We start from the raw sequence: 23,281 nt of genomic DNA, 5'->3' as shown, positions 1-23,281 counted from the left end.
AGTGCAGTGGCGTGATCTCGGCTCACTGCAAGCTCCGCCTCCCGGGTTCATGCCATTCTCCTGCCTCAGCCTCCCGAGTAGCTGGGACTACAGGCGCCCACAACCGCGCCCGGCTAATTTTTTGTATTTTTAGTAGAGACGGGGTTTCACCGTGGTCTCGATCTCCTGACCTTGTGATCCGCCCGCCTCGGCCTCCCAAAGTGCTGGGATTACAGGCGTGAGCCACCGCGCCCGGCCTTTACCAACTGTTGATCATCATTTGGGTTGAAAATAGCTGGCATATTAGAATTTCATTCCAAGGCTGATTTATACTAGTTCCCCAAAGGGTATGTGCTTCATTTCTTCCTTCCTGATCTCAAACACACATGAAAAATAAATCTTATCTATTAAAAACAGTTGCATTAAAAATAGCTAAATCCTTTTTTTACTGAAATAGAAAAACAATTATAAAATTCATATGAAACCAAAAAGACCTCAAGCAGCCAAAACAATCTTGAGAAAGAAACAAAGCAGCAGGCACCACACTTCCTGATTTCAAAATATATCACAAATCTACAGTAGTTAAAACAATATGGTGCAGGCATAAAGACAGACATACAGACCAATTGAGCAGAACATAGAGCCAGAAATAAATCCACACATATATGGTCAACTCATCTTCAGCAAGGGTGCCAAGAATATACAATGGGGAAAGGATAATCAGTTCAACAAATGGTGTTGGGAAAACTGGATATCCACATGCAAATAAATAAAATGGAACCTTTACCTTACATCTTACACAAAAATCAAGTCAAAATGGATTAAAGACTTAAGTGTAACACCTGAAACTATAAAACTCCTAGAAGAAAACAGGAAAAAGCATCATGACATTGGTCTTGGCAATGATTTAATGGATATGACACCATAAGCACAGGCAACAAAAGCAAAAATAGGCAAGTGGGACTACACCAAACCAAAAAGCTTCTGCAGGCGGGGATCTGTGGCTCACGTCTGTAAACCCAGCACTTTGGGAGGCCAAGGCAGGTGGATCATTTGAGGTCAGAAGTTCAAAACCATCATGGCCAACAAGGTGAAACCCTGTCTCTACTAAAAATACAAAAATTAGCTCGGTGTGGTGGTGCACAACTGTAATCCCAGCTACTGGGGAGGCTGAGGCAGGAGAATTGCTTGAATCTGGGAGGCAGAGGTTGTAGTGAGCTGAGATTCTGCCACGGCACTTCAGCCTGGGAAACGGAGTGAGACTCTGTCTCTAAATAAATAAATAAATGGCTTCTGCACAGCAAAGGAAATGATCAACAGGGTGCAAAGGTAACCTACATAATGGGAGAAAATACTTACAAACCATATATCTGATAAGTGGTTAATATCCAAAATATATACGAAACTCCTACAACACAGCAAAAAACCTAATAAGTCATTTTAAAAATGGGCTAAGGACTTGAATAGACATTTCTCCAAAGAAGACATACAAATGGCCAATCGATATATAAAAAGATGCTCAATGTCACCAATGATCAAGAAAATGCAAATCAAATCCATGACGAGATATCACCTCGAAACTTTTCGGATGGCTATCATCAAAAAGCTACAAGATGACAAGTGCTGGCAGGGAGAAAAGGAAACCCTGGCCACCATTAGAGGGAATGGCAATTAGCACAGACATTATGGAAAACAGTATGGACCTTCTTCAAAAAATTAAAATAGAGTATTGTATGAAAGGAAAGAAGGTTATCATTCCCCTTGACAAGAGGAACAGAAAATCAAATACTGTGTGTCCTCGTAAGTGGGAACTAAATGATGAGAACAAACACATGGACACACAGAGGGAAATAACACATACTAGGGCCTGTTGGAAGGTGGAGGGTGGGAGGAAGGAGAGGATCAGGAAAAATAACTAATGGGTACTAGGCTTAATACCTGGGTGACGAAACAATCTGTACAACAAACTTCCATGACAGACACACATTTACCTATGTGACAAACCTGTACATGTACTCCTGAAGTTAAAATAAAAGTTTTTAGGCTGGGCGCCGTGGCTCATGCCTGTAATCCCAACACTTTGGGAGGCCGAGGTGGGCGGATCACAAGGTCAGGAGATCGAGACCACCCTGGCTAACACGGTGAAACCCCGTCTCTACTAAAAATGCAAAAAAATTAGCCTGGGCACCTGTAGTCCCAGCTACTTGGGAGGCTGAGGCAGGAGAATGGTGTGGACCCGGGAGGTGTAGCTTGCAGTGAGCCAAGATCCTGCCACTGCACTCCAGCCTGGGCAACAGAGCGAGACTCCATCTCAAAAAAAAAAAAAAAAAAAAAGAAAAGAAAAAATAAAAGTTTCAGCAAGCCCACTTCTGCATATTTTTCCAAAAGAATTGAAATCAGTATGTTGAAGACATACCTGCACTCCCATGTTCGTTGCACCACTATTCACAATAGCTAAGATGTGGAAACAACGTAAACGTTGATGAATGAATAAAGAAAACGTGGTATATACATACAAAGGAATATTACTCAGTCAGAGAAAAGAGGAAATCCTTGTTATATACTACAGCATGGATGAACCTTGAGGACATTATGCTAAGTGAAAGATGCCAGCCACAAAACGGCAAATACTGCACAATTACACTTATATGAGGTATCTAAAATAGTGAGACTTGTAGAAGCAGACAGTAGAATGATAGTTGCAGGGATTGGGAGGAGGGTAAAATGGGGAATCACTAATAATGGGTATAAAGTTTCAGTTATGCAAGATGAATAAGTTCCAGAGATCTGTTGTACAACGTTGTGCCTATAGTTGATAATATTGTGTTGTGTACTTAAATATCTTTTAAGAGAGTAGATCTTGTGTTTTAACTCTTCTTACCACAATAAAATAAAAATAATAGCTAAATTCATTCAAACAAATCATCTTGAAAGCAACTGAAAACTATTTGGTGGTGGTTGTTGTTGGTTAACTACAATGCGTTTTATTCAGTAGTCTTTACTTCTTAAAGAACGCAATAATATGTTCCATTTTCTAACATTCCAGCTAATTCATTAGTCAGGAAAGGAAAAAGGAAGTTCATCTAAAGCATGGATTAGTGATGTTCTATGTTGATGTGATAAATAAAAGAAAAAATTTATTATTACAGGTCATATTACAACTTCTAACTTGAATGCAGAGGGATTTTGTGGTCACCCTGAAAACATGGCCTATAATGTGACTGTGAAAGTCAAGTGCAGCCTGTGGAGGCTGTGCCATGAAGTGTCAGAAGTTCTCTGTGTGCGTCTCATCAGTCTAGGCACAATTTTAAATTCTGCACCTGCCCCCGTGTCCATGCATTGAATATGGATCTGCTATTGTGTGGCCACCTTGGCCTTCAGGATTAACATAGGTGACAATTTGCTCTGGGGCTTTGTGAAAGAAAAAATGTCTTAATCCTACCTAACAAAAAGAAAGTATTAGCCCTGCCTAACAATAGTTGAAGACCCAAAAAACACCTATCAGGGACTGTATAACATCAACATTGGAGAAGCTATCTGGAAAAATACAGAGAAAAACTGAAATATTTGAAAAGAATGGAGGTTAACATACAGATAATTTCCAATCAGCATACTTGGGGACTCTGAGTTTACCCAGAACATATTTTTTAAAAAATCCAGTTTGCTTGAACAAACAACTTTCAAATATTAAGCTAATTGTTTGAATGACCAAAGCAGTCCATGAAAATAATTTATCCTTAGTCTTCACACATAGGCCTACTTATTGCCCAGAAACTTTTTCTTCTGCCTAATCCTAATTACTCTTCCATTTCTCTCACCTATTTTTAATACTTCCTCTCAGAGAGAATGGCTACCTGGCTTCTCCTTGTCTTCCAATTTAATCTTCTTAGTTTTCCTCCATCGGTTGTAGTTTCCATCTTTAAATTACCATAATTTTTTTTTTTTTAAAGAAAAGCTGGTTTCCACTGGCTTAGTAGATATTTACCAAACTGGAGAAAACTACACATTAATTTATCCACCTAGAATTTGGTGGGAATGAGGTTCATCTTGTACTATAATTTGTGGATTAAGTAAAATCAGATGCTATGTTATGATGTTTGTAAAATCAGTCACTATGTTAGCGCTCACTCATCCCAGCTCTTGCTGTGTGTGGTTCCTGAGGAGGGGGCATCATGAGAGCCGGGTGGGAACATCAGTGTTGTCCGTGCATGTGTGTGTGCACATGTGCACATGAGCATATGCTTGTAAAGGGGCTGGTTGAAGAAGAATGTCTCCTTGGTGATGCTAACAAAGCAACATTGAGCTGGAGTGACATCAGGTGCCAGACCCCCGAAGAGGCAGAGGTCTCCAAGGTGGGTGCTGGACTGAATTCTGGGAATAGGCCAAGGACTGTGGCTACATCAATGGGAAAGAGAAGAGGGCCTGTGGCATGCCTGGTGAATGGGCCTGAGGCTCCCTCTAGGCACAAAAAGGGTGGGAGATAGACCTGAAGATGGCCTGGCATGTTTGAGGCCAGCAAGTTTGGGTTAACTTGTTTGTTTTCCTCCTCTTTGATTCTTCTCAGGTTGCTTTATAACCTTTTTAAAATTCAGGCATCTAAACAGCCCTTGGGATGAGAAGGACATGATGGTCAGTGTCCATGAGCTTTAGGTACTCTTTTCCCTCTCACTGTCTATGGTCTGAGAACTGCTTACACAGTTGGGCTGTGGCAGAAAGGCCTCCTGATTAAACCAACAAAAAGAACACCTCTCCAGACCTCAGAATTGTCCTGACGTGAAAATATTCAAGTTCTGACACTGCCAGGATAATCACTGTTTGAGTATTTTAAAATGGAAAACACAGCCATTCCTTCCTTTATAACTCTGTATTATGGTCTATTTGTAATAATTGTAATAACAATGCTTGGTGCAGAGACTGGAAAGGGGTAAGAAAGCCAATAGTGGAGCGTCCTCATGTTTCCCACAATTTTGGACACAAAGAAGAAAGTCTCTTCTCTCCTGATAAGCAGAGATAAGCTTATACTTATCTCTGGATCCCTAAGTCATCTTTTTAGCCCTGTAAATTTGCTGGTGAGCAGTTACAATAAAGCTTCCTGGCAGTTCTTTCTACCAGAGTGTTAAAGTAATCCAGGTATTTGAATGCATGAAATGGAAGGATTTAATCTCATCTCCCAGTGGTTCAGATGGATGCAAAGGTCATGGCTACAGCTACCTGGTCTAGGAGTGTGTACATCATGTAAACATTCAGGTCAAGTGACAGAGCTCAGCTAAAATCCAGAAGTCCACTGACACCAGAGTTAGTTTTCCATGAAAGAAATGCCTGTAAGAAACTGGACCAGGATAAAGCAAAGAGTAAGGGGCAGGAAGAAAGCTTATAATTGCATTACTGCAATATTCTGCAAAATCAGACTTTTGCTTCTGTTCCACCTCTCTTTAAAGCTGAAAATGCCTCAAGTTTCTTACTGAGAGGCATGAGTAATTGCATGAATACTAAATTCTTTGACAATTTCTAGCATGGTTTCATCCAAGGTTATGTGATGAGGCTGCAAAATATAGGCTGTATGTGTTTGGGTATTTTATGCATGTATGTAACTTTGTCACTTTGATTTGCAAAATGGAAAATTCCCTGAATGCCCACAGAAAAGTATAATGTAGCATTTGGCAGGTCAACAAAATGCCCTCCCTTATTCTTTGTCTCCGCCTCATTCTCCAACACTTTAGTGCACTAAGTTGTAGTGACTGAAATCATTCTTGGTGAATAATGCTGGGCCACGCTGAAAATTTGTGGCTGAGAGCTGGACCCTCGTCATCGCCACGTACTTTGTCAATGAGACAGGGTAACCCATGGTTACTGAGCTCTGATCAGCTAAGGGGCAGAGAGCCTCCGCTCCCCACTGCTCTATAAAAGAGACCCAGCTAAGGGACCCTACCAGCTTCTAGCTCTCAGTCTGCGCGAGGGTGTGGGAAGGAAAGCCCAGGACCTCCGGAGCAGAGCACAGCAGCTGCAGAGGCAAGGCCAGCATGTCGCCCAACTTCAAACTTCAGTGTCACTTCATTCTCATCTTCCTGACGGCTCTAAGAGGGGAAAGCCGGTACCTAGAGGTGAGCCGACCCTGGACTGACCCATCTCACCTTCCTTGCGTGTTAGCCCTAGGCGGCAGGCAGGCTGCCTCTGCTAGCAGCCTTTTGGGGTTCGCTGTTTCTTCCCTCTCTGCTGGATGCTCTCTTGCCCCTGGTTTCCCCTATCCTGTTCTCCATCCTTGCCTCTGAGCATCCCAGACTGCCTGCCTGCCTCTGGCCGCTGGGGATGCCCCGGCCTGATGGAGAGGGTCTAAGACCTTCCCATCTTCTCCCGACACGGGAAAATATTACCCCTCTCTTTTTATTTGCTATGCTGAGTGGCAGGGAGGGTGCCCCGCTCCTGGCCCCCTTTTTTATCCCCAGCCCTTGAACTTTTCCGGACTGACCCATGTTCCTTGCCAGCTGCGGGAAGCGGCGGACTATGATCCTTTCCTGCTCTTCAGCGCCAACCTGAAGCGGGAGCTGGCTGGGGAGCAGCCGTACCGCCGCGCTCTGCGTGAGTCGAGGCTGCCCGGCTCGCGGGCGCCCGGGACGCGGGGAAGCTGGGACTCTGTGCGGAGGGCAGGGGGTTCGCGGGCATCTTGGGTAAGGGGCTGGCCGGAACCGCCAGGGGCGCGGCCCCCTCGCTAAGGATCGGTCCGCGGAGGCGCTCCAAGAGGGGAAGGAGGTGGCGCGCCGCGGGCGCGGGAACCCAGCGCAGCCGAGGCTGGAAGTCGGAGCGCCGGGCGCTACAGAGCCCGGGAATGGGGCGCGCGGAGAGGGGCCGCCCGAGGCTGGCGCCGAGGCGGCTGCAGCCCGGGACTTATTGCCCCGTGCCCTCCTCCCCCAGGGTGCCTGGACATGCTGAGCCTCCAGGGCCAGTTCACCTTCACCGCCGACCGGCCGCAGCTGCACTGCGCCGCCTTCTTCATCGGCGAGCCGGAGGAGTTCATCACCATCCACTACGACCAGGTCTCCATCGACTGTCAGGGCGGCGACTTCCTGAAGGTGAGGCGCCCGCGGCCCACCAGCCTAGCCGGGGGAGGGGGTTGGGAGGCGGCACGGGAGGGTTGGAAAGGGCTGGGGCATTGCAACCAGCGTGGGGCTGCCGAGCGTGGGTAGCCGGTGGCAATTCTTAGACACTTCGCTGGTGCCCGAGTGGGAGAGGCGCGCTCGAGGACCTCCACACGGCGAGAATCTCGCCCTTACCCGAAGACCTCGTGCCACACACATCCAGTAGGGCTCCGGTCGGTGCCTCTGGACGCTGCCATGGTTTACATTCCCTTCTAGGCGCTTTCGAGGCCCGGGGAACTTCTAGACTTGAACTCGCAGCGCAGAACGCTGCGACGCAATCCGGGGCCGATGCAATATGATTAAAAACCAACAAGCTCGAGCGCTGCGGTCCACCAAGCGGGCCGTCTTGGTTAGAAGGCCCGCCCCACACGTCTCACATCTGATCCCGCCTCGCTCCTGCTGGTCCACGCTCGGCGCACAGAGGCTGTCTTCAGTGCCCCGGTGACCCGATTTTGGAGCAGGAGGGGACTGGCTGCCGAGGGGGCATCTAGATGGAGATAGGTGGGAGGGGAGGACAAGACCCCCAAGCTCACTGCCTCCATGATTCCAGTCGTCAGACTCCATAAGTATAACAGGGCAGAGTGGGATGGCTGATGGAGCTCTACTGTCCAATTAAAATAATCATGATTAACATCTCCAAAGTAGGATTATTTTGGAACCTGTCACATGCGTTAGAAATAATTTGTAGCTGGGTTGTTGGTAATTTTGCGAATGTGGACTAGATTGGACTCATTAAACTGGAGACCTGTGGTGATTTTGAGGGTCAAGTCAATAGACTCTGACCCTTTGTTCAACTGTAAACTTTAACAAGTGAAGGAAAAATGTCCCAGGTAGTATACCAGCCATCATTGCCTGGCTGTTGAAGCAGTTCTTGACATTTTAAAATAATATGTGATGATATAAAAAAAATGAGAAAAATGGGTGTATATAGCCATTAGCAGGTAAAGTTGCTGCTCCAGTTTTTTATTTTGCTATCTATTTTCTTTTTTTTCTTTTTTTTTTTTTTTCGAGACGGAGTCTCGCTCTGCCGCCCAGGTTGGAGTACTGTGGCCGGATCTCAGCTCACTGCAAGCTCCGCCTCCCAGGTTTACGCCATTCTCCTGCCTCAGTCTCCCGAGTAGCTGGGACTACAGGCGCCCGCCACCTCGCCCGGCTAGTTTTTTGTATTTTTAGTAGAGACGAGGTTTCACCGTGTTAACCAGGATGGTCTCGATCTCCTGACCTCGTGATTCGCCCGTCTCGGCCTCCCAAAGTGCTGGGATTACAGGCTTGAGCCACCGCGCCCGGCCTTTTGCTATCTATTTTCAAGATATTTTGTTCACATTTCATGACTAGAGGAAAGAGAGAAGCTGCACGAAACCCAAATTATGCTTTTGTGGGATTCTTCTGAAGGTGAGAGGTAGAAAATATGACCAAGGTAAAAATGTACATTGGCTGTGGTTTTATTTACCAAAGTGGTTGAAATGATAAAGTATAAGGAAGTTTACTTACTTTGGAAGCTTTAAGGCTTATAAAAATTAATTAATACTATTACTTGCAAACAACCCTCACAGTCCAATATATACAAATGAAAAGCAAGCAGGCAGAGTGTGGACTGTCAATTCTCACTTATGACTAAAGGCCCATTGGTGGATGACTTTTTCCCCCTTTTCAACTCTCTTCAGACTTCAGGAGCTGATGGAAATGATAGCATCTATGTCTGTATTTTTTTTCAAAGGTATTTGATGGTTGGATTCTCAAGGGGGAGAAGTTCCCCAGTTCCCAGGATCATCCTCTCCCCACAGCTGAGCGGTACATAGATTTCTGTGAGACTGGTCTTAGCAGGAGGAGCATCAGATCTTCCCAGAATGTGGCCATGATCTTCTTCCGAGTCCGTGAACCAGGAAATGGATTCACATTAACCATAAAGACAGACCCCAACCTCTTTCGTAAGTGTTCTCAGTCAAAAGGCAGAACTTGGGAGTCACACTGCTTTTTGAAAGTAGTATCATTGCACAGACTTAAAGAAATTTGAACTGAGGAATGATTTGAATGGAAATTTTTTTGTAATTAGAAATGACCTAAAGGATAGTTTCTATTCTTTATTATGAATATCAAACCACAGTTTTAAATTTATTTCCCAGGTTAGGTAGTATACTAATTTATGGTGAGTACAATTCAATCTTTTCTCCAAAGTCTTGCTCTGAGCTCCTCAGGTTCTACGATGCATTTAGTGATAAGCTTTAATCTTCCAAGGCATTTCACTAATCCAGGATAAGCTTGAGGGATCGGATATAAAGTTGCAGGCTTAGAGATATTCAGGCACAGGCTTGAAAGTCTCCATGTCTTTCAGCCTGTGCCTGAATGTGGTAGACAGATATCATGCCCTGACCAGAGGGTTGGATTACAGCATCTCAATGTTACCTTCTGATTCTGAGCCCACCACTCTAATTTAGTTCGTTTCTGATGGACACACATGTAGCTTATGCTACACAACTGAACAGCCCCGGCCTAAAGCATATTATCTTTATAAAAATGAGTTTACTTAGGCGGTGGCTCACGCCTGTAATCCCAGCACTATGGGAGGCCGAGGCAGGTGGATCATGAGGTCAGGAGATCGAGACCATCCTGGCTAACACAGTGAAACCCCGTCTCTACTAAAAATACAAAAAATTAGCCGGGTGTGGTGATGGGCGCCTGTAGTCCCAGCTACTCAGGAAGCTCAGGCAGGAGAATGGTGTGAACCCGGGAGGCAGAGCTTGCAATGAGCTGATATCATGCCATTACATTCCAGCCTGGGCGACAAAGTGAGACTCCGTCTCAAAAAAAAAAAAAAAAAAAAAAAAAAAAAGAGTTTACTCATCTGCTAATTGTTTTTTTCCCCATTAAGAAAAAAATCTGTTTAAAAAATTAGAAAAGGAACACATATCGCTCATTTTTGCATACAATAGAATTAATATTAACATTTCATGTGGCTGAAAGATGGGGCCTAATCTGCCAAAGAATAACGTACTACTGATCTTTTGATTTCTAGTTCTGAAAAAACAAAAGAATTTTTGAAACAGCCCCCCAAAAAGACTCTTCCTGAGGACTGCAATAGAATAATTCTAGAAGACAAAATAAAGAGTTTCCCCTATATTTTGTTTAGTTAGAAATCAGAAACCTCCTGGGCCAGTAGTGGCTCATGCCTGTAATCCTAGCAGGATTACAGGCCAAGGCAGGAGGATCACTTGAGCCCAGGAGTTCAAGATCAGGCTAGCCCACAAAGTGAGACGCTGTCTGTATTAAAACTTTTTAAAAAGTATATTAAAAAAAGAAACTTCCTAGAACCATCAAGGAATTTCAGTTCTTTTTGAAAGTAAGTATAATTAAAAATATGAAAAGGAGGCAAGAGGTGTTTCTGATCTGTTCTGATCAATGTTGATTCATCCGGTAATCAGAAAAAAAAGTACAAATTCTGATGCTTCTAGTTTCATATCTAGACTAATTAATGTATTGTAGATTTATTTATTTACTTATTTGAGGCGGAGTCTTGCTCTGTCACCCAAGCTGGAGTGCAGTGGTGCGATCTCGACTCACTGCAACCTCTGCCTCCCGGGTTCAAGTAATTCTCTGCCTCAGCCTCCCGAGTAGCTGGGATTACAGGCGCCCATCACCACGCCCGGCTAATTTTTGTGTTTTTAGTACAGACGGGGTTTCACCATCTTGGCCAGGCTGGTCATGAACTCCTGACTTCGTGATCCACCCGCCTCAGCCTCCCAAAGTGCTGGGATTACAGGCATGAGCCACCACTCCCGGCCAATGTATTGTAAATTTAGATTTGAGATATAAAACAAAAAATTGTAGAAGTTCTTGGGAGTAAAATAAACATTAAAAATGCACCTTTTAGTTAACTTATCACTTAACATGCAGCAAATATTTATCAGCCTTAAGACTACTGTCTTTCATTTTTTTTCTCAGCCTATTTTCTCACTATTAGAAAAATACTTAAAATAGGCCTGGTGTGGGGGCTCACTCCTGTAATCCCACACTTTGGGAGGCCGAGGCAGGTGGATCACTTGAGGTCAGGAGTTCGAGACCAGCCTGGCCAACGTGGTGAAACCCTGTCTCTACTAAAAATACAAAAATTACCCGGATGTTGTGGCACATGTCTGTAATCCCAGCTACTCAGGAGGCCGAGGCAGGAGAATCACTTGAACCCGGGAGGCGGAGGTTGCAGTGAGCTGAGATCACGCCCCTGCATTCTAGCCAGGGTGACAGAGCAAGATTCCGCCTTAGAAAAAAAAAGAAAAGAAAAGATAAATACTTAAAATAAGCCCGGGGCCATGGTGAAGCTGCTCAGCTGCATCCTAGGCCCCAAGTCTTAAAATAAAGATAAAAAGTTTTAATTAAAAATTAAAAATTTTTTTAAAAAGGAAAAGAAATAAGAATGAAAAAGAAAATACTTAAAATTAATTATTTACTTTATTATTTGAAAATAGAGTTTGAATTTTGGACTCACCATTAAGCCTTGATTTTTCCACATTCCTAGCTTTAAGCTGAACTCTAGTTAACTCAAGTGCTCCTAGAACTAATACTAGCTAGTATTTGTTTGGGTGCTGAATTATGTCTTCTGATTGTTATAAACAAGGTAACCCCCTAAGATTAACATTAGAAGCCCCCTCACAGCCCAGGGCCTCCTGACAATATCCATGTGTCACTGATGGTTTTTGTTCCCCAAATCCTTTCTGTCTCCAAATTGTTTTTGTGGTATATATGCTCTCTTCCTGGGCAGAAGGCCCTAGATCATGAACAGGAGTCCTAGAATAAGATACAATAAATGTCTATAAAAACCCAGCAAACCAAGTAATGGAAATGGAAACATGAATTTTCGTTGTTTTTTTTTTTTTTCCTTTCTACAAAGCCTGCAATGTCATTTCTCAGACTCCAAATGGAAAGTTTACCCTGGTCGTTCCACACGAGCATCGAAACTGCAGCTTCTCCATAATTTATCCTGTGGTGATCAAAATATCTGATCTCACCCTGGGACACGTAAATGGTCTTCAGTTAAAGGTGAGTTGTTTACTTGTTTCCTAACCATTTGATAAGGCCAGAGCTTTAATCAGAGCAGAAGCAATCATACAGGGCAAACCTGGACACTAGCAAATTGGCGTAGTACGTCGCTCTGATGAGCTCTTAAATCTCACACGTGTTTGCCCTAGCTGCTTTGACTAAGCCCCTCTTCTATTTCAGTTGTGCGGCAAGTTGCATACTCAGGTGCCCCTTCTGACTACTTGAATACTTTCCTTGTGATGTAAGAAATGTTTTCAACTGGTAAAGTTGTGGTATATAATTACAATTGAACTCTCTTGTGCTTGCCTCTTTTACAAAAATTCTCTCCTAGCAGAACGTAGTGTGAGTCATCTACACAGCTGTTTTTCTGATTATTGGAATTTTCTTTTGACATAAGGAAGTATCTCATTGACAGAACTGTGTTGTGAAGGAGTGCTAACTGTAGCATAAAATACAAAATTGGATTTTTAGATTGCAAAATACGGTAAAGCTTTGAAAAGTATTTGGCATGACATTTAACTCAATACATTTTGCCTAAAAAATATTAGCGGATAATCCCTATCAACTTATTTTCGAATAAACTTCTGTATGGACCTTAAAATTCATGCTGAGTTTGACCGCATTTTCTTGCACTGGCAGCATTTTCCCTCTGAGTCATCCTCATTTCCTTTTACTTTCTCACATGACTAGGTTAAGATAACTCATGTATTTGCTGCTATCAAAGGCAGTCATAATTCCTAATCAGACAGATTTTAGTGACAACCAAATAAATAGAACTAGGACTGAAAAAAGGAGTATATCCAATTTCCTTTAAGCCCTAAATTCATGGATTAGTGCCTGCTTTTTTCTTAGTGGAAGAATAGTCCTTTGATAAGGACACTTTTGGGTATCTTTGGTATAGTCTTACTGGCTCGATATTTGTATGTCATTTTTGATGTAAAATATAGAAGATGAAAGGTGTGAGCACAGACTGGGAGATCTGAATTTTAGTTATTGGGGCTATCGGGGTAATCTTGGTGTTTCCTCCCAAACAATTTAGAGCCTATAGTGTTTTAGGCATCTGCTTCTTCACAAAATATTTTTTGAGTGCTTAGCATGTGCCAGGCACTATTGTAGATGCTGGAAATTAGCAATAAACAAGACAGGTCCTGCTCACAGGGACTGTGCATTCAAGTGGGATGAGACAGGCAAAACTGCCATGTATTTCAAATGGTGGTAAGTGCTATACAGAAAATGCAGCAGAATAGTGTGGTAGACAGTAACTGGGAGCATGGGGGTGGATGGAGAGGCAGGGGGCTACTTGTGATAAAGTGGTCAGGAAAGAAACCTTTTGAGAAGTGAGACCTGAGTGATCAGAAGGAGCCAGCAGCTGTGAGAACAGGGAGCAGAGGGAACAGTGCAGAGGCTCAGAGGCAGGAATGGGCTTGCTGGATTCCAGAAATGGAAGGAAGAGGAGGATTGGCATAAGACAGCTTCAGGGAGATGGGCAGGGCCAGAGTGTGGTGAGCCCTGCAGGCCACATTAGGGAGTTTAAGTTTATTTTAAGTGCAGTGGTAAACCACTGAAGAGGTTCAGGGAGGAAAGCAACATGATCTGATGTACGCTGTCTAAAATGTCACTGTGCCTTCCATGCAATGAATGGGCTGTCGGGCCATGCCACCCTTTCCATGGCCCTGGTGAGATGTTTCTTTAGTTATTATTAATGTATCTATCAAGATTATTTTCTTAAACCTTCCAGATTTCTATGTATTGGAAGATGAGTTCCACCAAAATAAACAAAACCAAAACCAAACACCTTCAATTTTGCACATTGAGTTGGTGTGAGGGTCTTACATTTGGTACAAGGAATATAAGTACTTCTTTTTTTTATTTTTTTTTTGAGATGGAGTCTTGCTCTGTTACCCAGGCTGGAGTGCAGAGGTGCAATCTCAACTTACTGCAACCTCCACCTCCCAGGTTCAAGCAATTCTTCTGCCTCAGCCTCCCGAGTAGCTGGGATTATAAGCATGAGCCACCACAACTGGCTAGTTTTGTTTTGTTTTGTATTTTTAGTAGAGACAGAGTTTCACCATATCGGCCAGGCTGGTCTCGAACTCCTGACCTTGTGATCTGCCCGCCTCGGCCTCCCAAAGTGCTGGGATTACAGGCATGAGCCATTGCTCCTGGCCAAGTACTTTTTTGGTACATTATTGTGGGCTAGGCAAAAGATAGCAGTGGCTTAGAACCTCAACAAAGAAATTTAGGGAATCACTGTTGAGGAACTGAACTTCAGAGGTCCCCACATAACTCAGTTTCTAACATTGTAAGAAAAGCTGAGAGGTTTGCAAAGAAGGGAGAAAAATCGTTGAATAGCAAGGAATAAGTGCACCTAACTTTCTTGTTTCTTTGTTTTGTCCCCCTCACTTTAGTTTCTATTTCTTTCTAGCTTCTTTATTTCCCACTTCTCTCTCCTGAGTCTGCCTTTTTCCCTGTAACAGCACCTGCTGAATTTTGGAACCTATAAAACTAAGTGGAAAATTTAGTCTTAAGAGATGTTCCTCCTGGACGTCCTCTACTCAACGGAAAGGCAATTAAGGTTTTTTTCCTTTACTGATAAATTGCTTATTCCACTCTCAGTACAAGAACATGAAGCCCTGTATACAGTGGGGCTAATTAAACCTCTATTTCATCATTTGATGCAATTATATATAAAGCCTCTAAGCATCAAACCCAGCACATAGTAGGTAGGCCCTTTAAAAATAGATATCCCCACCTACCCCTGCTCATTAGTGAAGCAGTTGCCATTATGTTATTTTCCAATTTGCTGTTTAGTTCCAGTTGTATTTCAATGCCCTTCTTTTTTTTTTTTTTTTTCTGAGACAGAGTCTCACTCTGTCGCCCAGGCTGGAGTGCAGTGGCACATGATCTTGGCTTGCTGCAACCTCTGCCTCCCAGGTTCAACTGATTCTCCTACCTCAGCTTCTCGAGTAGCTGGGACTACAGGTGTGCCACCACACTTGGCTAATTTTTGTATTTTTAGTGGAGATGGGGTTTCACCATGTTGGCCAGGCTGGTCTCGAACTCCTGACCTCAAATGATCCACCTGCCTTGGCCTCCCAAAGTGCTGGAATTACAGGCATGAGCCACCATGCCTGTCAGTGCCCTTCTAAATGCCTGAATGTGTGTGTGCTTATGTGTGTGTGTGTGTGTTTTAAGTTCTCTATTTTAGATTTTGGTTCCTATGTGTTAAGGTCTATCTAGTTAAGTACTGAGCACCTTGTCACATACCACTAGATCTCTTAATGAGCACACTTCAATGAAGAAGAGGATTACAGGCAAAATTGTGGGGACCAGTACAAATGAAAATGTGAGAGCCCTTATTACAGTTTTATTAAAATGCAGCAGAGCATTAAACCAAGCATAGAGCCCTTCTAGGCACTGAATTTATGTGGTTGCACAGGTGGCATACTTGTGAGACTGCCCTGATCATGGGAGATGGGGGCTCAAAGTACTTTTGGGACTGAGAGTGGTTGCTTTGTTTGTGTTGGAAAGTAAGGCAGGGGGATTGCTGTGGACAAGACAGTATGGAAAAGCTGAAAAGACTGAGTGAGGTGGCTCGTGCCTGTAATCCCAGTATTTTGGGAGTCCGAGACAGGAGGATCCCTTGAGGTTAGGAGTTCAAGACTGGCCTGGGCAACATATCAAGGACCCATCTCTACAAAATTAAAAAAAAAAAAAAATGAAGGGAAGCAGGAGAAGGTGATCATGGTGGACCACACAGAGCTTTAGAATGAATTCTTTTGAGTAGCTTGAAATAAACTTGTTTTAGTTGAAAGGAGAAAGATCATGGTAACTGTAGCTAACTTGAGCCCCAAATCAGGGTTTTATTATTTCTTTAACATACTTATAATTAATCAAAATTTTTATTGGTAGAAATGATGTGTTCCAATAGCACACAAAGTTCCTTTACAAAGAAGAGATGAGGTGAAGGAAAAACGGATGTGAAAGCCCTATTTATAAAATGTAGGTATTTGACTTCACTTAACTGTGACTGCGTGCATTAAGAAATTCGAATGATTCAGTATGCATGTCCAAATGATTTGAAAAGTAAAGTATTTTTTTGGTTCAATTTCCGTACATCTTATATGGCGTTTACAGATTTCCATTTTATCATTCCAGTCCTTGAGCTTAAAAAAAAATGAAAAAAACATGTACACACATTTCTAAAAAAAATGATTACTCAACTGATTTAGAAAAGCAATTTTTATGATTTTTTCTCTTTTAAACGTCTTTTAATTTCCGGAGTCCCAGATGTTAAATTAAACGGTATTGCCAGGATGTTGAGGGCTGATTGAGTGAATTCATGGACCCGCTGTTGGTCAAATGGTTTGACTTCTGTAATTGGTTTAAATGTGTCTTTCTCTGCTGCTTTATTCCCTTAGAAATCCTCAGCAGGTTGTGAGGGAATAGGAGACTTTGTGGAGCTGCTGGGAGGAACTGGATTGGACCCTTCCAAGATGATACCTTTAGCTGATCTCTGCTACCCCTTTCATGGCCCGGGTGAGGTATTTCTTTGATTATTATGTATGTGCTTATTAAGATTAAAAAAAAATAATCTATCCCCCAATATTTTCTACATTGGAAGGTGAGTTTCACCAAAAAAATCTTCAACTTTTCACACTGAGCCAGTATGAGGATTTGAGGTTATGTATAACATCAGTATCTTTACCAAAATATCTGACATCGGGAGAGAAACCTATGAAGCAATAAAGGTTGGCCTTAAGTAAAACTATGAAAAAGACAAAGCTTTTAAAATCTGCTTTCTTTCCATTTTCTTGGGGGTCCCTGCTTTCATTTTCTAGAGACTAAAGAGTTTATCTACTAACTGAAACACTTATGGTTCAAATAGTAGATGTATCATCAGTTAGTGATAGGATAATAATGAAGTAACTGTTTTTTATATATGTGTATGTATGTGTGTGTTACTCACAGTAAATAAACAACAAAGTGATAAGCTTTATTAGAAATTCTTAGAACTGCTAAAAGTCTATAACTTCTTAACGGCTAAACTAGCCTCTCAAAGGCCAGTGTAACACAGAGGTAAATTCTGAAATCTAAAAGCGGTCACCAGTAATAGAAGACTGGTTTATTTGGCACAGCATATGCCAGATAGAACCAGATCTATGTCAGAGACAAGTGAGGATTTTCACTTTATTATGCTCATGTCAGGTGAGGATGGATGGGACTTCATGACCTCATGACCAAACAGCTCAATGAAGTCTGGGGGAGGCGGGGAGAGGAGTCATCAAACATTACTGTAAAGGTCACTCCCACAGCTTTACTTCGACACAGGAGCCCTAGATTATCATTAAAGCGACAAAACAGAAGAACAGCAGTCTCTAATCTCGGTTAATTCTGACTGTAGCCTCCTCCCTCTCCTGTCACAGCAGATCATTAACCAGCTAGGCAATGATGCTGCAAAGCAGACAGTCCTCTTGATCAGCTGTTACCTATAATAATTAAAACCAGGCCACACCACCAGTATTTTCTGTCTCTGAGTTGATGATGGACAAAACATTTCTAAAATAGAATTAACATCGAGTCAGCTCTCCTTAACTGTGGGTTCCCCATACATGGATTCAACCAATTGCAAATAGAAAATACTCAACGTAGGCAGGGTGCAGGGTCTCACGCCTGTAATCACAGCACTTTGGGAGGCCAAAGCGGGCGGATTACCTGAGGTCAGGAGTTCGAGACCAGCGTGGCCAATATGGTGAAACCCTATCTCTACTAAAAATACAAAAAAATTAGCCAGGCATGGTGGTGCACACCTGTAGTCTCAGTTACTTAGGAGGCTGAAGCAGCAGAATTGCTTGAACCAGGGCAGTGGTGCTTACAGTGAGCTGAGATTGTGCCACTGCACTCCAGCCTGGGTAACAGAGAGAGATTCTGTCTTAAAAAAAAAAAAAAAAAAAAAAATTTCAGTGTAATTCCTGAACTTTGGGAGTTTGAGGCAGGAGGATTGCTTGAACCCAGCAGTTTGAGACCAGCCTGGTCAACAGACCATACCTCCATAAAATAAAAAAGGAAATAATCAGGAAAAAAAAAAACCACAAAAAAAATAGAGTATAACAACTATTTACATTGCTTTTACATTGTATTAGGTATTATAGGTAATCTACACATGATTTAAAGTATATGGGAGGATGTGTGTAGTTTGCATGGAAATAGGTAAAGGTAAAAGGTAGCCATTTACATAAGGGACTTGAACATCTGTGGATTTTGGTATCTGTGGGATGGGGAGCATCTTGGAACCAATCTCCCGAGGATACCAGAGGCTGGATTATACAAAAGTCAGCACTAAAGCCTGATATGCAGTCTACCCTCCCCCAGATATACTGTATTCTAAAAGTTTCAGATGAGATTTAAGGCAGGAGTGGGCTCAAAGCAAGCTTTCCAAGCAAGGTAAAGGCAAAAGATTTCTCAAATCCCACTTTGCTGAAAACTAGAGGATTCTCTAATGCTAATTGACACTTGAGCCCTGGTTTAAACTGTCAGTGCATTCGGCCTCTCCAGCCTTTTGGGTGAACGATCTGAGGTACTGAATTACTTCCCTGCTCATGATTGGAGAGCACCTTTGAGGAGATATACCTCAGCTGGGTTAAACGGTAAGACAAGGATTAAAAAACAATCAGGCCTTTAAATTTAGATAATTGAAGCCAAAGTAATTTTTCTGCTTGAGTGATATAACTTGAATTGGCAAAAAAGGTGATTCTAAAGCTGGAAAACCACTTTTGCCTATATTACCTAGGTAACTGAAACCACTTTTAAGATATTTTAAGGCTTTAATCATATCACTGTTTGGTTCATTTCAGACTTTATTCCATTACTGGAAGGAGGGCCTTGATTGCAAGTTGTCCAGGTTCTTGGTGTTTTGAACAAAGAATTGGACAGAACGCACCAAGTAACAAAGGAATGAAACACAGGAATGAAGTAGCCAAAGCAGGGATTTATTAAAGGGACAAAGCACTCCACAGGGTGGGAGTGGACCCTAGCAAGTGGCTCAAGGGCCCAGTTACAAAAGTTTTCTGGGTTTCAAGTACTCCTTTCTTTTGTTTTGAGACGGAGTTTCGCTCTTGTTGCCCAGGCTGGAGTACAATGGTGCGATCTCGGCTCACTACAACCTCTGTTTCTTGGGTTCAAGCGATTCTCCTGCCTTGGCCTCCCAAGTAGCTGGGATTACAGGCATGTGCCACTACGCCTGGCTAATTTTGTATTTTTAGTAGAGATGGGGTTTCTCCACGTTGGTCAGGCTGGTCTCGAACTCCTGACCTCAGGTGATCTGCCCACCTCAGCCTCCCAAAGTGCTGGGATTACAGGCATCAGCTACTGCGCCTGGCCTTTTGAGGTTCTTATCAATTACCCCTTTTCTGGATGAAGGATTTGGTTTGTGGCTAAAGGCTGAGGTGAATTGGCACCCTATACAGATGAAGAGATAGCCCATGCTTGGCCCATGGCCAGTCCAAGGCACTCTCCCTTTCCTTGCGAGATGTGGTGGAAGGGGAGAGTTGTAGGGAGACTAGCCTTTGATCCTTCACTACTCAGGCTTGGGGGAGACGCAGTTTTTCCTTTTGGTTCAGCTTTAGGAAGTTTGCATTAATTGGCCTTAGGTTCTCGGCCCCCAGACCCAGGTGTTTTCCTTTTGCTCCAGCTTTGGGGAGTCAGCACGAATTGGTCTCAGTTTCCCTGCCACCAGGCCTTGGTGGTTTTCCTTGATTCAGCACGAATTACCTCAAGTTTCCTGCTTCCAGACCCTGTTCTGCTGCCTTAATTCTTTTCTTTCTTTATCATGTTTCCATGAGCCCCTCCCGAGCTGTTCAGTGTTGAACTATTAGGGACCCTGCCCTTTACATTGGATTTTGTTAGGAATTAGTTCAAAATAATAAATAATACTCAAGTAAAGAAAATAGGACATGTTATAAAGATTAAAGTCCAGAGTAAGATCAGAAAAAGAATGGCCTCCAAATTGTTTAATGAAAACTAAATTTGGCTGGGTGTGGTGGCTCATACCTGTAATCCTAACACTTTGGGAGGCTGAAGCAGGCAGATCACTTGAGGTCAGGAGTTCGAGACCAGCCTGGCTAACATGGTGAAACCTCGTCTCTACTCAAATTCAAAAATTAGCCCGGTGTGGTGGCACACAACTGTAATCCTGGCTACTGGGGAGGCTGAGGCAGAATAATCGCTTGAACCTGGGAGGCAGAGGTTGCAGTGAGCCAAGATGGCACCACTGCACTCCAGCCTGGATGACAGAGCAAGACCCTGCCACAAAAAAAAAAAAAAAAAAAAAAAAAAAGAAATTGAAAAAGAAAAGAAAGGAAAAGAGAAATAAATTTGGACCTCCTGGTAGAAGCTTAACTAGACTCCCTGGTACTTATATTAAAATAATTATAGGGCTTTTATTTATTACGTCATCAAATTGTCTTTTATCTCAATAACCCTGTTGAACTGTTTACTTTATTTAAATCCAGGTACGTGTTTGAGTGGTACCCATTACACAAGGACAATGATAGCATTTCTTAAAATTTGAAAACACCTTATAGAGACAAAGTGAGGAAAAGGAAGATTGAGAAAACTAAAACAGCAGAAACAATTGTTGCTGGCAGATAAATCTTGCCTCAGGAACCAGCTTGAGGCTGCATAAATAAAAGGAAAGGAATTCTTTTTTTTTTTTTTTTTTTTTTTTTTTGAGACGGAGTCTCGCTGTGTCGCCCAGGCTGGAGTGCAGTGGCCGGATCTCAGCTCACTGCAAGCTCCGCCTCCCGGGTTTTTACGCCATTCTCCTGCCTCAGCCTCCCGAGTAGCCGGGACTACAGGCGCCCGCCACCTCGCCCGGCTAGTTTTTTATATTTTTTAGTAGAGACGGGGTTTCACCGTGTTAGCCAGGATGGTCTCGAACTCCTGACCTCGTGATCCGCCCGTCTTGGCCTCCCAAAGTGCTGGGATTACAGGCTTGAGCCACCGCGCCCGGCCAGGAAAGGAATTCTTAATGAAAATAATATGAGTTTCAGTATATAACCCATACAGAAGAGATACAAAAGTTGTCAGATCTTACACAAATAATGAATAAGACTGGATTTTTGTTTGTTTGTTTGAGATGGAGTCTCACTCTGTTCCCCAGGCTGGGGTACAGTGGTGTGATCTCGGCCCACCATGACCTCCACCTCCCAGGTTCAAGCAATTCTCCTGCCTCAGCCTCCCGAGTAGCTGGGACTACAGGCGCACACCACCATGCCCGGCTAATTTTTGTATTTTTAGTAGAGACAGGGTTTCACTATGTTGGCCAGCCTGGTCTCAAACTCCTGACCTCCTGATCTCCCCACCTCGGCCTCCCAAAGTGCTGGGATTACAGGCATGAGCCACCGCACCCGGCCGAATAAGATTGGAGTTAAGAGAAGCAAGGATATCAGAAGCCATTTCATATAAGTGGTACAGAAAAAATCAGAGAAAAGTTGTAAGTGGATAATAGAACAAAAACTAGTATGTGCAGTGTATATCTATACCATGCAAATGATCTTTTTGTTTATGTATAAAACAGAGTTTTTGTTTAAATTCAGAAAATGATAAACAGGTCATTTTTTTTTTTTTTTTGGTCTACATAAATGTCCCGCAGTACATTCTATCCTCTAGCCCCCACTAAATGCCCCTTGCAACCCTAGATCTGGTGACAACCAAAAATTGCCACGGCAAATTTCCGACCTGTGCTTAGAGGGCAGTACTGTTTCCACCGCAAACCCGGAACCCAAGCAACTGTGCACACGCCAGACTGATTTTCTTTGCCTGCCTTTACCACTCAGGCTTTGCAGGCAAAAAAGGCCGAGGAAACATCTTTCCTCTTTCCAGCTAGTTTTATTCTTCTAATAGTGTTCTTGCACATGAGTAGAAAGACTGAATTCAATTACACTATTCTGTAACTAATTATAAGTTATAATAAAAATGAAACAAAAACATTTCAACTGATAGTAGATGCGTAGTTTGAGTACCTGAGAGGAAGATACGTCTCCTTGCTTTCATTGTGTTTAAGTGATCCCATCGTTTAAATGATGACTGTGTGGTTTCTAACCTGCTGGGAAACTTTTATCTTTTCCATCCATTATAGCCCAAATGAAAGTTGGCTGTGACAACACTGTGGTGCGCATGGTCTCCAGTGGAAAACACATAAATCGTGTGACTTTTGAGTATCGTCAGCTGGAACCATACGAGCTGGAAAACCCAAATGGAAACAGTATCGGGGAATTCTGTTTGTCTGATCTTTGAATAACCAACCCAATGATTTACATGCTGATAGCTAAGTGAGTTTTTAATGGCCATTGTGTATGATTTTGATGCACAACTAGTTAAAAGCCTTTCATACCAGTCTGTATTCCCAGCCTTGAGCGCGTGCGCGTGCACACACACACATATGCATTAATTTTTGTACTTTGCTTCTTTTATGTTTGTAATCTGTAAATGAACACATGGCAGAAAATAAGCACCTGATTAGTAGGATCATTGTTCTAAATGGAAATGTTTGTAATTCTTTGATGTGCTACGAACCTGAAACTGGTAAGACAAGCACAAAGCAACGTGCAATAAAAATATTGTATCTCAAGGGAAAATACTCAAAGAAAGAAAAGCGGCAGCACTTTTATTAGTTTTATAACAGGAAAAAGTCTTGTATATAACAAAGTAGTTGCATCTGTTTATTTTCTATTTATTATTCTGTTACAATAGCTATAGCAGTTATTTATTGATTTGTAGCAACTTGTTTTTAACAAAACTTTGTAGCATGGAAAAAATTTTCCATCCACAAATACAAACATGAATAAATGTATTCAGAATGTTGGCACCTTGATGTTGGGCTTTATTTGCTTTCCTGAGTAGTCCTCTTTCTTGTTACCATCAGAAAATAATGTTATCATGTGGTGCAGAGCCAAATGCTGAACTAAATCATTTTGGACTTCTTAGAGCTAAAAGAACTCTGGGCCATTGAAATAGAATGATTTAAAGTAGAGGTAGAATTGCAGCGTTTGCACAAGCAACACTAACTGGCCCTGGCAGGGAAGCAGGGTACAGAGATTCATTTTCCACTCTCCTCATAATACATGTTTTTGTCACGA

At 42.7% G+C, this 23,281-nt stretch overlaps 1 protein-coding gene and 1 pseudogene across 1 annotated transcript; both read left to right on the top strand.

The window, feature by feature from the left end:
* Positions 1-1,705: 1,705 nt before the first annotated feature.
* LOC112425478 (U6atac minor spliceosomal RNA) lies at positions 1,706-1,773 on the top strand (annotated as a pseudogene).
* Positions 1,774-4,864: 3,091 nt separating this feature from the next.
* Positions 4,865-23,016, top strand: CRHB (corticotropin releasing hormone binding protein). The gene is made up of 7 exons (XM_011730120.3): positions 4,865-6,080; positions 6,462-6,555; positions 6,889-7,046; positions 8,830-9,040; positions 11,995-12,143; positions 16,565-16,682; positions 22,282-23,016. Exons 1-7 carry the CDS (start codon positions 6,000-6,002, stop codon positions 22,437-22,439), a joined length of 969 nt encoding a protein of 322 aa, XP_011728422.2. The 5' UTR covers positions 4,865-5,999; the 3' UTR covers positions 22,440-23,016.
* Positions 23,017-23,281: the final 265 nt, after the last annotated feature.

The sequence above is a fragment of the Macaca nemestrina genome, chromosome 6 (assembly GCF_043159975.1).
Source record: "Macaca nemestrina isolate mMacNem1 chromosome 6, mMacNem.hap1, whole genome shotgun sequence".
NCBI classification, from domain to species: Eukaryota; Metazoa; Chordata; class Mammalia; order Primates; family Cercopithecidae; genus Macaca; species Macaca nemestrina.
The sequence above is the reverse complement of the archived record's forward strand: the minus strand, read 5'-3'. Positions and strand labels throughout refer to the sequence as shown.